Source organism: Eriocheir sinensis, unplaced genomic scaffold (assembly GCF_024679095.1).
Source record: "Eriocheir sinensis breed Jianghai 21 unplaced genomic scaffold, ASM2467909v1 Scaffold656, whole genome shotgun sequence".
In the NCBI taxonomy this organism is placed as follows: domain Eukaryota; kingdom Metazoa; phylum Arthropoda; class Malacostraca; order Decapoda; family Varunidae; genus Eriocheir; species Eriocheir sinensis.
Window position 1 is genome coordinate 122845 of NW_026112005.1, and position 14378 is coordinate 137222.

The 14378-nt window shown below is 45.5% G+C and overlaps 1 protein-coding gene and 1 long non-coding RNA gene across 21 annotated transcripts in view; both read left to right on the forward strand.

Annotated features, from left to right (window-relative positions):
• LOC126993702 (coronin-7-like) overlaps positions 1-13792 on the forward strand; it is a 133701-nt gene extending 119909 nt beyond the window's left edge. For 5 of the 20 annotated variants that reach the window (XM_050852872.1, XM_050852891.1, XM_050852892.1 and 2 more), the window contains 7 exons: positions 483-599; positions 5727-5862; positions 6799-6965; positions 8148-8234; positions 8979-10551; positions 10689-10840; positions 10922-13792. In XM_050852872.1, coding sequence (XP_050708829.1) covers positions 483-599; positions 5727-5862; positions 6799-6965; positions 8148-8234; positions 8979-8987 — 516 coding nt within the window. In that variant the 3' untranslated portion in view covers positions 8988-10551; positions 10689-10840; positions 10922-13792. The remainder of the gene's footprint in view (positions 1-482; positions 600-5726; positions 5863-6798; positions 6966-8147; positions 8235-8978; positions 10552-10688; positions 10841-10921) is intronic. The other 15 variants (XM_050852888.1, XM_050852887.1, XM_050852889.1 and 12 more) reach the window with 15 other exon arrangements.
• Positions 4103-5707, forward strand: LOC126993708 (uncharacterized). The gene is made up of 3 exons (XR_007748192.1): positions 4103-5228; positions 5296-5364; positions 5496-5707. It is a non-coding gene; the product is annotated as an uncharacterized LOC126993708 (long non-coding RNA).
• Positions 13793-14378: the final 586 nt, after the last annotated feature.

Here is a 14378-nt window from a genome sequence, read left to right on the forward strand (position 1 = left end):
CCTCCCTCCTTCATTCCTTCCTTCCTTCCTTCCTTCCTTCCTTCCTCTCCCTCCCTCCCTCCCTTCCTTCCTTCCTTCCTCTTCCTCCCTCCCTTCCTTCCTTCCTTCCCTCCTTTCTTCCTCCTCTCCTCCTTCCTTCCTTCCTTCCTTCTCGTTCCCTATCTCCCTCCCTCCTTCCTTCCTTCCTTCCTTCCCCTCCTTCCTCCTCCTCCCTCCTCCTCCTTCCTTCCTTCCTTCCTTCCTCCATCCCTCCCTCCTTCCTTCCTTCCTTCCCTCCCTCCTTCATTCCTTCCTTCCTTCCATCCCTCCCTTCCTTCCTTCCTTCCTTCCTGCACCTTTATCACAAATATATGAAGAAGAATAGGAGGAGGAGGAGGATAAGAAGAAAGGAAGAGTGTATTAGTAATCTCTCTCTCTCTCTCTCTCTCTCTCTCTCTCTCTCTCTCTCTCTCTCTCTCTCTCTCTCTCTCTCTCTCCTGCAGGGTCTCGTCATGCTGCCCAAGACTCTGTGTGACGTTAAGTCGGTTGAATTTTGCAAGATGCTGCGGCTGACCTCTTCAACCCTGGAGCCTCTCACCTTCTCAGTCCCCCGTGTCAAGGTGAGCACACACACACACACACACACACACACACACACACACACACACACACATTAATATGGAAACTTAATCAGAAGAGCTTCCAACTTTCTCTATCCAGACACTCCCTCCTTGCCTGCTCAAAGCTTCTCAAGGATCTTTCCCCCCTCTCCCTAATGTACTCTTGCACCCTCTAGCATTCCCTCCCTCTATCTCACTCACATACACCCTTCTGGTCATCTTACTCTCCTCCATTCGCTCCACGTGGCCCTTCTTCCACCACTCCACACTTCTTCCCTTCAAACCCCGTGACACATTCCAAAACGCTCGTACACACTTTCATTACTCATTCCATCCATTCTACTCACACCACAAGCACTCCTCATTCCAGGCCCATGTTTCACTTGCATATGTGAGGGTTGGTACTGTTATTGTATTCCTCAAATCCCTCTTTACCTCCATGCTCACACTTCTGCCATTCATGATTCGTCCCAGAGACCCCACCACCCTTCTTCCTTGCAATGCCCTTTCTCTTGTCTCTCCCTCCGTACCACCATGCTTGCACATAACTGATCCAAGGTACTTAAACTCACTGACCTGCTCCATTTCTTCACCATTCAGAATTATTTTGCATTCCTTTTCACATTCAATTCCCTCTCTTTATAGGCATACAAAATCTACAACCTCAGTTCTACTTCGCTCACAAACCTTCACTTTTGTTGACATATACTTTCAGCTTTCTCCTGTTACAGACACTATCAAAAACACTGACCAAATTTTGTAGGTCACTTTCGTTTTCAGCACTGAGCACCGTGTCATCAGGAAACAGTGTCAAATTCAGCACCCACTTCCTTCCCTCATCAAACAGTCTTAATCAGGAAACAGTGTCAAATTCAGCACCCACTTCCTTCCCTCATCAAACAGTCTTAATCAGGAAACAGTGTCAAATTCAGCACCCACTTCCTTCCCTCATCGAACAGTCTTAATCAGGAAACAGTGTCAAATTCAGCACCCACTTCCTTCCCTCATCGAACAGTCTTACTCCAACTTCTCCAACTTTGCCCTTAATTTCTCTAATGGCACCATCCATATAAGTATTGAATAACCATGGTGACACTTGTATCTCAAAATGCTCACCTGTTTCTCCTGTATTTTTGACACATGCAGACACATCCTCATAGAAGGACTTTATTGCACTAAGCAGTTTTCCTCCCACACCATAAATCTTCAAAACATCCCACAATGCAATCCAATCCACTCTGTCATAAGCTTTTTCCAGATCCATGAAGCCAGCGTATAGTTTCTTTCCTTCTGCTGTTATATTTTCTACCACCATCCTGAAGGCAAATATCTGATCCACACATCCCCTTCCCTTCCTGACGCCTCCTTGTTCTTCACTGATCTTCTCTTCTGTAAGTCTCTGCGCTCTCTCTATTATGACTTTTCCATATATGTTTCCGGGTATACTCAGGAGACTTATACCTCTATAGCTCCCACATTCCCCTCTCCTGCCCTTCCCCTTGTAAACTGGGACAATGATGGCTTTCGTCCAGTCTGCTGCCCCCCCACCCCACCCACCTCCCATGTTACTGCACATATCTTGATCATCCATTCAGCAACTACATCTACATCTCTACCTCTACTCAAGACTGGTGCTGGTTCAATATTGGATTGGATTATGGACTTTTTGACGGAGAGAGAAATGAAAACAGTAATCAGGAATAATAAATCAAGCTGGATGGAAGTGACTGGTGGAGTCCCCCAAGGATCGGTGCTGGCTCCGATTATGTTTGTAGCTTATATTAATGACATGACAGAAGGGGTGACAAGCTAGAGGAATGTGTTTGCTGATGATGCTGAAATAATGAGGAGGGTGGCTGATGAAGAAGACTGTGTAGCCCTGAGCCAAGATCTCGATAGAATGAGCGAATGGTCACGCAAATGGGAAATGACATTCAATACAGAGAAGTGTAGCGTGATGGAGTTTGGTAAGAGCAGTAGACGAATATCAGGGAAAGAATCATTGAAAAAAAACTTAGGAAAAAGATCTGGGAGTGACCATAACAGACTGGTTATCCCTTGGAAAACATATAGACCGGATAACTGGGGAAACATACAGTCTTCTTAGAAACATAAAAGCAGCATTTACATATTTAGATGAAGAAATGGTGAGGAAACTAATAACATGGATGATACGTCCAAGACTGGAATATGCAGCATTAGTGTGGTCACCTAGATTGAAGAAAGAAATTAGAAAGTTGGAAAGAATACAAAGAACAGCGACTAAATTACCAGAAACTATGAGAGAATGTACTTATGAGGAAAGACTGGAGACATTGGGACTAACAGCACTGGAGAGAAGGAGAGAGAGAGGGGACCTAATAGCATTGCACAGGATACAAGAGGGAGTGGAGAAATTGGACAGGGAAGACCTAGTGGTGCGTGACAGAAGTGTAACAATGGTAAGAAATTGAAGAACAACTGTAGGGGAGACATCAAGAAATACAGTTTTCCATAGAGAAGCATAACAACATGGAACGGACTTGACGAGGAGGCTGTGTGTGTAAAAATGATTCATGAACTTAAAGCCCGTGTCTCTAAGCACTTAATATCGAACGTTCAAAATTGTACGTCATATATTAATCCATAACAACATTAATCCATAACATCAGACAGTTTGTAATCACGTAAATATGATATCTTGGTCTTCCTCTTCCTTGTGTTCCTCTGGGTGTAGTTCTGTAGAGGCAAACAGCGAAGGCGAGAAGGAACGTCTTTCACTGTTACTGTAAGCTGTCTACCTCTTCCTCACCCCCTACAGCGCTCCATCATAAATGTCCAATCATAAAAAATGCCTCATGTAAGCATTCATTAAATTAACTCTTCATTAACCCTAGGCGATAAGACCAGGGAACGCGTAAACATCGACCACTGACCTCTGACCCGATGCTTTCTCATGCTGTTTCTCTGTCTGTCTCTGTCTGTCTCTGTCTCTGTCTGTCTCTGTCTGTCTCTGTCTCTCTCTCTGTCTCTGTCTCTGTCTCTCTCTGTCTCTGTCTCTGTCTCTCTCTGTCTCTGTCTCTGTCTCTCTTTCTGTCTCTGTCTCTTTCTGTCTCTGTCTGTCTCTGTCTCTCTGTCTCTGTTTCTTTCTGTCTCTGTCTCTGTCTCTTTCTGTCTCTGTCTGTCTCTGTCTCTTTCTGCCTCTGTCGCTTTCTGTCTCTCTCTCTCTCTCTCTCTCTCTCTCTCTCTCTCTCTCTCTCTCTCTCTCTCTCTCTCTCTCTCTCTCTCTCTCTCTCTCTCTCTCTCTCTCTCTCTCTCTCTCTCTCTCTCTCTCTCTCTCTCTCTCTCTCTCTCTCTCTCTCTCTCTCTCTCTCTCTCTCTCTCTCTCTCTCTCTCTCTCTCTCTCTCTCTCTCTCTCTTTTTTATGGAGACGGGACAGCACGAGCCTAATACGTGTCTTTTCCTATATTTCACAACTAGGTAAATACACACACACACACACACACACACACACTTGACAAGGCTCTGGTGGAGGTTGTGTTAGTATTGCCATGGGTAGTGTTATGAGCCTGGTGATATTGACAAGGCTCTGATGGAGGTTGTGTTAGTATTGCCATGGGTAGTGTTATGAGCCTGGTGATATTGACAAGGCTCTGATGGAGGTTGTGTTAGTATTGCCATGGGTAGTGTTATGAGCCTGGTGATATATTGACAAGGCTCTGATGGAGGTTGTGTTAGTATTGCCATGGGTAGTGTTATGAGCCTGGTGATATCTCAACAAGGCTCTGATGGAGGTTGTTGTGTTAGTATAGCCATGGGTAGTGTTATGAGCCTGGTGATATTGACAAGGCTCTGATGGAGGTTGTTGTGTTAGTATTGCCATGGGTAGTGTTATGAGCCTGGTGATATCTCAACAAGGCTATGGTGGAGGTTGTTGTGTTAGTATTGCCATGGGTAGTGTTATGAGCCTGGTGATATCTCAACAAGGCTATGGTGGAGGTTGTGTTAGTATTGCCATGGGTAGTGTTATGAGCCTGGTGATATTGACAAGGCTCTGATGGAGGTTGTGTTAGTATTGCCATGGGTAGTGTTATGAGCCTGGTGATATCTCAACAAGGCTCTGATGGAGGTTGTGTTAGTATTGCCATGGGTAGTGTTATGAGCCTGGTGATATTGACTAGGCTATGGTGGAGGTTGTGTTAGTATTGCCATGGGTAGTGTTATGAGCCTGGTGATATATTGACAAGGCTCTGATGGAGGTTGTGTTAGTATTGCCATGGGTAGTGTTATGAGCCTGGTGATATATTGACAAGGCTCTGATGGAGGTTGTGTTAGTATTGCCATGGGTAGTGTTATGAGCCTGGTGATATTGACAAGGCTCTGGTGGAGGTTGTGTTAGTATTGCCATGGGTAGTGTTATGAGCCTGGTGATATATTGACAAGGCTATGGTGGAGGTTGTGTTAGTATTGCCATGGGTAGTGTTATGAGCCTGGTGATATTGACAAGGCTATGGTGGAGGTTGTTGTGTTAGTATTGCCATGGGTAGTGTTATGAGCCTGGTGATATTGACAAGGCTATGGTGGAGGTTGTGTTAGTATTGCCATGGGTAGTGTTATGAGCCTGGTGATATTGACAAGGCTATGGTGGAGGTTGTTGTGTTAGTATTGCCATGGGTAGTGTTATGAGCCTGGTGATATTGACTAGGCTATGGTGGAGGTTGTTGTGTTAGTATTGCCATGGGTAGTGTTATGAGCCTGGTGATATCTCAACAAGGCTCTGATGGAGGTTGTGTTAGTATTGCCATGGGTAGTGTTATGAGCCTGGTGATATTGACTAGGCTCTGATGGAGGTTGTTGTGTTAGTATTGCCATGGGTAGTGTTATGAGCCTGGTGATATTGACAAGGCTATGGTGGAGGTTGTGTTAGTATTGCCATGGGTAGTGTTATGAGCCTGGTGATATCTCAACAAGGCTATGGTGGAGGTTGTTGTGTTAGTATTGCCATGGGTAGTGTTATGAGCCTGGTGATAGAATCTGTATGCTCATAACACCACCCACCTCTTGCTTAACACCACAACCACCACCATAACACACTCCTGACACCAATTTGACCCCACCACCACCACCACCACCACTCTTCACCCACAGACTGAGTTCTTCCAAGATGACCTATTCCCACTAACAAGAGTCACCTGGGAGCCTGTTATGACTGCAGCGGAGTGGTTTGGGGGTACCACGCGCCCCCCTCGCACCCTCTCTCTCCAGCCCCCCGATATGCTGCCCTGTGAGTACCTGACCTGACCTAACCCGACCTAGCCTTACCTAACATAACTTAACTTAACCTTACCTACCTAACCTTACCTAACATAACCTAACTTAACCTTACCTGACCTAACCTTACCTAACCTAACCTGACCTAACCTTACCTGACCTAACCTAACTTAACCTAAACTTACCTAACCTTACCTAACCTTACCTAACATAACTTAACCTTACCTTACCTGACCTAACCTTACCTAACCTTACCTTACCTGACCTAACCTTACCTAACATAACCTTACCTAACCTCACCTGACCTAACCTAACTTAACCTAACCTAACCTAACCTAACAACTTAACCTAACCTAACCTAACTTAACCTGACCTAACATAAGTTAACCTTGCCTTACCTTACTTAACCTAACCTTACCTAACCTGACCTAACCTTACCTAACCTTACCTTACCTGACCTAACCTTACCTAACATAACCTTACCTAACCTGACGTAACCTTACCTAACCTTACCTTACCTGACCTAACCTTACCTAACATAACCTTACCTAACCTTACCTAACATAACCTTACCTAACCTTACCTAACATAACTTAACCTTACCTTACCTTACCTAACCTGACCTAACCTAACCTAACCTAACCTGACCTGACTTAACCTAACCTGACCTAACCTTACCTAACCTTACCTGACCTAACCTAACCTTACCTAACATAACCTTACCTTACCTTACCTTACCTAACCTAACCTTACCTAACCTAACCTAACCTATCGTAACCTAACCTGACCTGACCTGAGCTTACATTACCTGACCTAACCTCATATAATGTAATGTGATGTTATCTTGTCCTTGTTTTAATTCATCCTCTCCTCCTCCTCCTCCTCCTCCTCCTCCTCCTTCTTCTTCTTCTTCTTCTTCTTCTTCTTCTAACTCCATTTTCACCCACAGTGTCGGAAATCCAGAATCCACCACCATCACCACCAACACCGGCCACCACCACCACAACCACCAACCACCACAGCCAGCACCAGCAACACCACCACCACGTCCGACACCAAACTCCACCATTTTTGAAGGGAATGGTGCCCACTGAAGTGCGGCAGACTCAGCATAAGGTACGGTACTGTGTGTGTGTGTGTGTGTGTGTGTGTGTGTGTGTGTGGGTGTGTGTGTGTGTGTGGGTGTGTGTGTGGGGGGGGGGGGTCATCCTCCTCCTTCCCTTCCTTTCCCATCCCCTCCCATCCCTTCCCTTCCCTTCTCTTTCCATCCCTTCCCTTCCTTTCCTTTCCTATCCCTTCCCATCTCTTCCCTATCCTCTCCATCCCTTCCCTATCCTCCCCATCCCTTCCCTTCTCTTCCCTTCCTATTCCTTCCCTTCCCTTCCCTTCCCTTCCCTTCCCTTCCCTTCCCTTCCTATCCCTTCCCATCTCTTCCCTATCCTCCCCATCCCTTCCCTATCCTTCCCATCCCATCCCTTCCTATCCCCTTCCTTTCCTTCCCATCCCCTATCTTCCCTTCCCATCCCATCCCATTCTGTCCTTTCCCATCCTATCCTCCCCATCCTTTCCCTTCCCTTCCCATCCCATCCCATTCTGTCCTTTCCCATCCTATCCTCCCCATCCTTTCCCTTCCCTTCCCATCCCATCCCATCCCATCCCTTCCTTACCCTTCCTATCCCTTTCCTATCCTCCCCTTCCCTTCCCTTCCCTTTCTATCTTTTCCTATCCCATCCCTTCCCTATCCTCCCCATCCTTTCCCTTCCCTTCCTATCCCTTCCCATCCCTTCCCTATCCTTCCTATCCCTTTCCTATCCTCCCCTTCCCTTCCCTTCCCTTTCTATCTTTTCCTATCCCATCCCTTCCCTATCCTCCCCATCCCATCCCATCCCTTCCCATCCTTTCCCTTCCCTTCCTTACCCTTCCTATCCCTTTCCTATCCTCCCCTTCCCTTCCCTTCCCATTCTGTCTTTTCCTATCCCATCCCTTCCCTATCCTCCCCATCCTTTCCCTTCCCTTCCTATCCCTTCCCATCCCTTCCCTATCCTCCCCATCCCTTTCCTATCCTCCCCTTCCCTTCCCTTCCCTTTCTATCTTTTCCTATCCCATCCCTTCCCTATCCTCCCCATCCCATCCCTTCCCTATCCTCCCTATCCCTTCCCTATCCTCCCTTTCTCTTTTCCTAGCCCATCCCTTCACTTCCCTTCCTATCCCTTCCCTTTCCGTCCCATCCCTTCCCTTCCCATCTTCTTCAGCCTTCTCTTATTGATATTCCTGTTAACATTTTCCTCTTTTTTCCAGCTTGAAGAATCACTCAGTCAGCAAATGGAGCAGGTAACAACAAGCTTAGAACAGGACCGAATGGAGGGAGTTGATTCTACTGAGTGGGTGAGTAGTAGTAGTAGTAGTAGTAGTAGTAGTAGTAGTAGTAGTAGTAGTAGTAGTAGTTGTTGTTGAAATAGTTGAGTGATATTTTTAATTTGTCTTATTGTAGAATCTTAAATGTCAATGCTGTTTATTTGTATGTCTCTCTCTCTCTCTCTCTCTCTCTCTCTCTCTCTCTCTCTCTCTCTCTCTCTCTCTCTCTCTCTCTCTCTCTCTCTCTCTCTCTCTCTCTCTCTCTCTCTCTCTCTCTCTCTCTCTCTCTCTCTCTCTCTCTCTCTCTCTCTCTCTCTCTCTCTCTCTCTCTCTCTCTCTCTCTCTCTCTCTCTCTCTCTCTCTCTCTCTCTCTCTCTCTCTCTCTCTCTCTCTCTCTCTCTCTCTCTCTCTCTCTCTCTCTCTCTCTCTCTCTCTCTCTCTCTCTCTCTCTCTCTCTCTCTCTCTCTCTCTCTCTCTCTCTCTCTCTCTCTCTCTCTCTCTCTCTCTCTCTCTCTCTCTCTCTCTCTCTCTCTCTCTCTCTCTCTCTCTCTCTCTCTCTCTCTCTCTCTCTCTCTCTCTCTCTCTCTCTCTCTCTCTCTCTCTCTCTCTCTCTCTCTCTCTCTCTCTCTCTCTCTCTCTCTCTCTCTCTCTCTCTCTCTCTCTCTCTCTCTCTCTCTCTCTCTCTCTCTCTCTCTCTCTCTCTCTCTCTCTCTCTCTCTCTCTCTCTCTCTCTCTCTCTCTCTCTCTCTCTCTCTCTCTCTGTCTATGTTGCAGGAGGACTAAAAAGAAGAAGAGGAGGAGGAGGAAGATGAAGAAGCGAATGAAGGAAGAAGAGAGAGGAGGAGGAGGAGGAGGAGGAGGAGGAGAGTGGTGTGTGGGCATAACCTCATTGTTCACACAGACACACACACAGTTTTAATACATTCACACACTACTACTACTACTACTACTACTACTACTACTACTACTACTACTACTACTACTACTACTACTACTACTACTACTACAGGTTGAAAATCCCTTATCTAAAATTCCTGGGTTCGAAAGTGTTGCCAATCTCGGATTTTTGCGGATTTCGGACTATTCACAAGAGGGTTGCCAATACTTGCAACTTGGATTCTTCTTTGGTCCCTGAATGCAGTTGAGTAGCGAGTGACTTCCGGAAAATAGAAGGGGGGGGGGAGTCGAGGGGGGGGAGCTCCATCGGTATTATTCCGGGATATAAAGTAGTTTTTTGAGCATGCAAGAGACTGCCATATTGCCTGCCAGCCCCCCCCCCTGGTAGGTAGGTTGCGGAAAGTTTGGATCCATTTTTCCGGCCTGTGTTGCAAGAAATTCCTCCTGGCAGAAATAAGAAGCTCTGCGGTCCATCACACTTGCCCACTGGGGGAACACACAGCAGGAAAAAGAGTACATTTGCCTGGTTCTGTTCTTATGTGTCCACCTGTGACCGTTGTGAGTGGTGAGTGGAATATAGAAGCAGTTAGGAAGTTGAACCTCTCTGTGAGCTATTTCTGCGGCTTTGGGTGCGTAACAGGCATTGAAAAGTCAGTCATTTAGTGATTTATTGAAAAAAAATACTTATCTCCTTAAATAAACAGCATCATTTTTTATAAGTAGTGACTGCATTTTTTGGTGAACCACAAAACCAGCCCGTGAGATTGTAAGGGTCGCCTGAAACACTTAAAATACACGTCATAATGTCCCTCCATCCTTCCCCCTGCTTCAGTGAGGTCGAATTTTGGCCGCTTGGCACTGATATTGGTTTTTGGGTCCTAGCTTTATTTTCTCACCTAGGTGGATAATATTTTTACACTGTGTATTAATATGCAATGCTTCTATACCAGTAATATGGTAAATTTAGTAAGCTGAAGTAGTTTTTGTGTAGTGCGTTAAGTTTGGCGATGACGAAAGGCATTCAGAATCACGTAATAGCTTCAAAACTATGGGATGGGATGGGATGGGATGGGAAGGGATAGGAAGGGAAGGGAAAGGATGGAAAAGATAATGGATAGGATGGGAAGAAATGGGAAAGGATGGGATGGGATGGTGAAGGAAAGGAAGGGAAAGGATGAGATGGGATGGTGAAGGAAGGGAAGGGAAAGGATGGGATGGGATGGTGAAGGAAGGGAAGGGAAAGGATGGAAAAGATAATGGATAGGATGGGAAGAAATGGGAAAGGATGGGATGGGATGGTAAAGGAAGGGAAGGGAAAGGATGGAAAAGATAATGGATAGGATGGGATGGGATGGGAAAGGATGGGATGGGATGGTGAAGGAAGGGAAGGGAAAGGATGGAAAAGATAATGGATAGGATGGGAAGAAATGGGAAAGGATGAGATGGGATGGTAAAGGAAGGGAAGGGAAAGGATGGAAAAGATAATGGATAGGATGGGATGGGATGGGAAAGGATGGGATGGGAAGGGATAGGAAGGGAAGGGAAAGGATGGAAAAGATAATGGATAGGATGGGATGGGATGGGAAGGAATAGGAAGGGAAGGGAAAGGATGGAAAAGATAATGGATAGGATGGGAAGAAATGGGAAAGGATGAGATGGGATGGTGAAGGAAGGGAAGGGAAAGGATGGAAAAGATAATGGATAGGATGGGAAGAAATGGGAAAGGATGAGATGGGATGGTAAAGGAAGGGAAGGGAAAGGATGGAAAAGATAATGGATAGGATGGGATGGGATGGGATGGGATGGGATGGGATGGGAAGGGATAGGAAGGGAAGGGAAAGGATGGAAAAGATAATGGATAGGATGGGAAGAAATGGGAAAGGATGGGATGGGATGGTAAAGGAAGGGAAGGGAAAGGATGAGATGGGATGGTAAAGGAAGGGAAGGGAAAGGATGGAAAAGATAATGGATAGGATGGGAAGAAATGGGAAAGGATGAGATGGGATGGTGAAGGAAGGGAAGGGAAAGGATGGAAAAGATAATGGATAGGATGGGAAGAAATGGGAAAGGATGAGATGGGATGGTGAAGGAAGGGAAGGGAAAGGATGGAAAAGATAATGGATAGGATGGGAAGAAATGGGAAAGGATGAGATGGGATGGTGAAGGAAGGGAAGGGAAAGGATGGGATGGGATGGTAAAGGAAGGGAAGGGAAAGGATGGGATGGGATGGTGAAGGAAGGGTAGTATTAGTAGGCAATTTCCTTTTGATCACAGACAATATACACAATAAAGTACCTAAGTTACTATTTTCGTACACCTCGCTGAAGTTACAACAAATTTATTACACCACAAAATGTTACCTTTTTTTTCGTCAAAAATTCGAGTTTTATAAATGTCATAAATTTATTTGAGGGAATTAATGCGTGATCACAGTACGTTTATTACAGACGAGGGTGATAATCATTTTGCTACCTGTATTTTAAAAACTGGTCAATTACTGGCAGTTATTCAATATTATGTGCGCCAAAAAAGTCTTGAGAAAAACGCATTTTTGTGTGACCATCCTCAATACCCCATAAAAATCACTCCAACATGCACCAAATCCAAATATTTACTTCCATAACTCTTCGGCCATTCCTGGAAGGTTGGTAGTGGTTGTTTAGGCAGGCCAGGCCACGTCACATCACGCTTACGTCACCTGTATAGCCCCTACGGAAAGTGAGTTCTTCCTTGCCTGGTAGACCTCTAAAGAAACCAAGGCTCCTGGTCCTGTGTTATAATCACATTAGATTATATAACATTTTTGGTATATTATATATATCTAAAATTAAAATACCATATTCACTGGGTCTTGGTGGAGCCCAACCCACCTCATTGTTGCCAGGAAGCAGTTTGTTTATAAGTTACCAGGCTTGATTTTCTTTGACTTCTTTGCTGCTTTCTGTGGTGTTATATTCCTTTTATCCATCCTCTGTTTGGATAACACGCTCTGTGATGTCATGGATAAGCCAAGGTGCTGCAGGATTTTGTTAGCCTCATATCCAAAATTGTGCTCAATGATGGTGAGTTGAGACGCAAATTTCACCCTCTGGAGGCCAGCAAACTTAGCCTTCCTTTGGTGGTGCCAGAGCTTACAGTCCTTCATCTCTGTTCTGGGTCTCCTCGCGGGCATCTTTCAAGGAGGCCAGGGCTTGATAAGGCTAAGAAAACTTCCCTCACTCTGTCCTCGTATTTGCTGTCCAGTTGCATGTTATTTTTCAGGGTGTCATGGGAAGGGAGTGGCTTGTCTTCATCCTCGGCCTTGTTAAAGACACGCCAAAATTCTGACATGATTTTCAGTTTCATGGTCAAAACATTAGTGTGATTGCATTTCCATAGTACCTTTGGAAAGCGTCAATCTGCTTGTCTGTGAGTTGATGCCTACTGCCAACTAAACTTGTCCTGATCATGGTCAAAACACTAGTGCCAATACTGTCCCTGATTGCTTTTCCATAGTACCTTTGGAAAGCATCAATCTGCTTGTCTGTGAGTTGATGCGTACCACCAGCTAAACTTGTCCCGATCACTATTCCTGTTTGAGTTATCTCCTCCCTCAGTTCATCCTTCGTTGTCGTGTACCCAGTTGCTCTTGCACATGGTTGACACACTCCTCCACATCACTGGCTAGCATACGGTCCAATACCATTGTTCATTCGAGTCTCCATCACTGAGGAATGTTATATATCTCTATCCTTTCCCCTCACTTCTTTCCCACATTCTCACTGCTCCTTCAGACTCCATAGCCCCTGATAATCCACTGAAGTTAGCTCGGCACTTTCCTGAATGGAGTGTTCTGTACCATTCATCATAACCAGGTTTTTCTTTCTTTTCCCTCATGATTGCACAGGCCCTACAAAAATTGCTCCAGTGTCTATGTCCATCACAAAAGCAGCGTCAATTAGACTTTGGTGACCTCTGGTGAGCCACGTACCATCAAATCTAATATCAACACACAGTTTTTCATCATCTCTTCCTTTCCCTCGCTGTTCATATGCCCTCAGAACACAATCCTTCGTCACAGTCTTTTGTTCAGTCACATTTCGCTAGATTGATCAGCGCTTGTAATCTTTGCAAAGATATACTATGGCTGGTATTACAAGATCCTTTGCCACATCACATCAGCTATTTCTAAAGGTCAAAGATGGGGTCAATTGGGTTTTAATGAGAGGTTCTTTAAGTTCATGGTACAGAGGAAGGGTCACACTACCACCAGGGTCATAAACCTACCTCTGGAAATGCCCACAACTCCTATGAAAGCCTTGTCAAATATGTGTTTCCTTAGGTTCACAGTACAGAGGAAGGGTCACACTACCACCAGGGTCATAAAACTACCCCTGGAAATGCCCACAACTCCTAGGAAAGCCTTGTCAAATATGTGTTTCTTCAGGTTCATGGTACAGAGGAAGGGTCACACTACCACCAGGGTCATAAAACTACCCCTGGAAATGCCCACAACTCCTAGGAAAGCCTTGGCAAATATGTGTTTCTTCAGGTTCATGGTACAGAGGAAGGGTCACACTACCACCAGGGTCATAAAACTACCCCTGGAAATGCCCACAACTCCTAGGAAAGCCTTGTCAAATGTGTGTTCTTGGGCGGGGAAATGTCTTGCAATGAGCTTTTCCTTCACTATCCTTACAAGTTGGATGAGCTCTTCCTTCACTATCCTCACAAGTTGGATGAGCAAAAGAAATACAAGGAAAACAAAGCCTGGTGGATAAGGATGTCTGTCCGCAGCGAAGGCATTTAAATGTCCAACCATATAGATCGGCTTTACGCGGCGTTACGCGCTTGGCAACCAGTCACCCCGTTTGGGTTAAGAGTGTCGATGCCATACACGAAGTTTGAAAATCTCGATAATTTTTCACCGAAATTGCCGAAATTCCACCTTTCACCAGCAGCGGGCAGGCCAGAGAAATTTTAGGGCTGTTTCCCGTTCCTTAAAATATGGATTTGCTTGCGTTGGAGAATGGGGTCTTGCATTCCTTAGTTTTCTGAGCTCAAGGTGGCAACCCTAACCGAAACTCCTCACATTGTTTTCTGCCTTGAGTACACGGTCTCTCAGCAAGCAAGGGAACCCATGCTCACATCTTTGGCTTGTACAAGGAGACACGCCAGTCCTTGTCCAAAGACAGACTTGGTTGGCTAGGGTGACGTCAGCTGATGGTCGGTCTATCGGCATCCTCCCCTCCCCTTCATGAGCCATCACTATAAGAGGGACGTACACACTTCACCCTG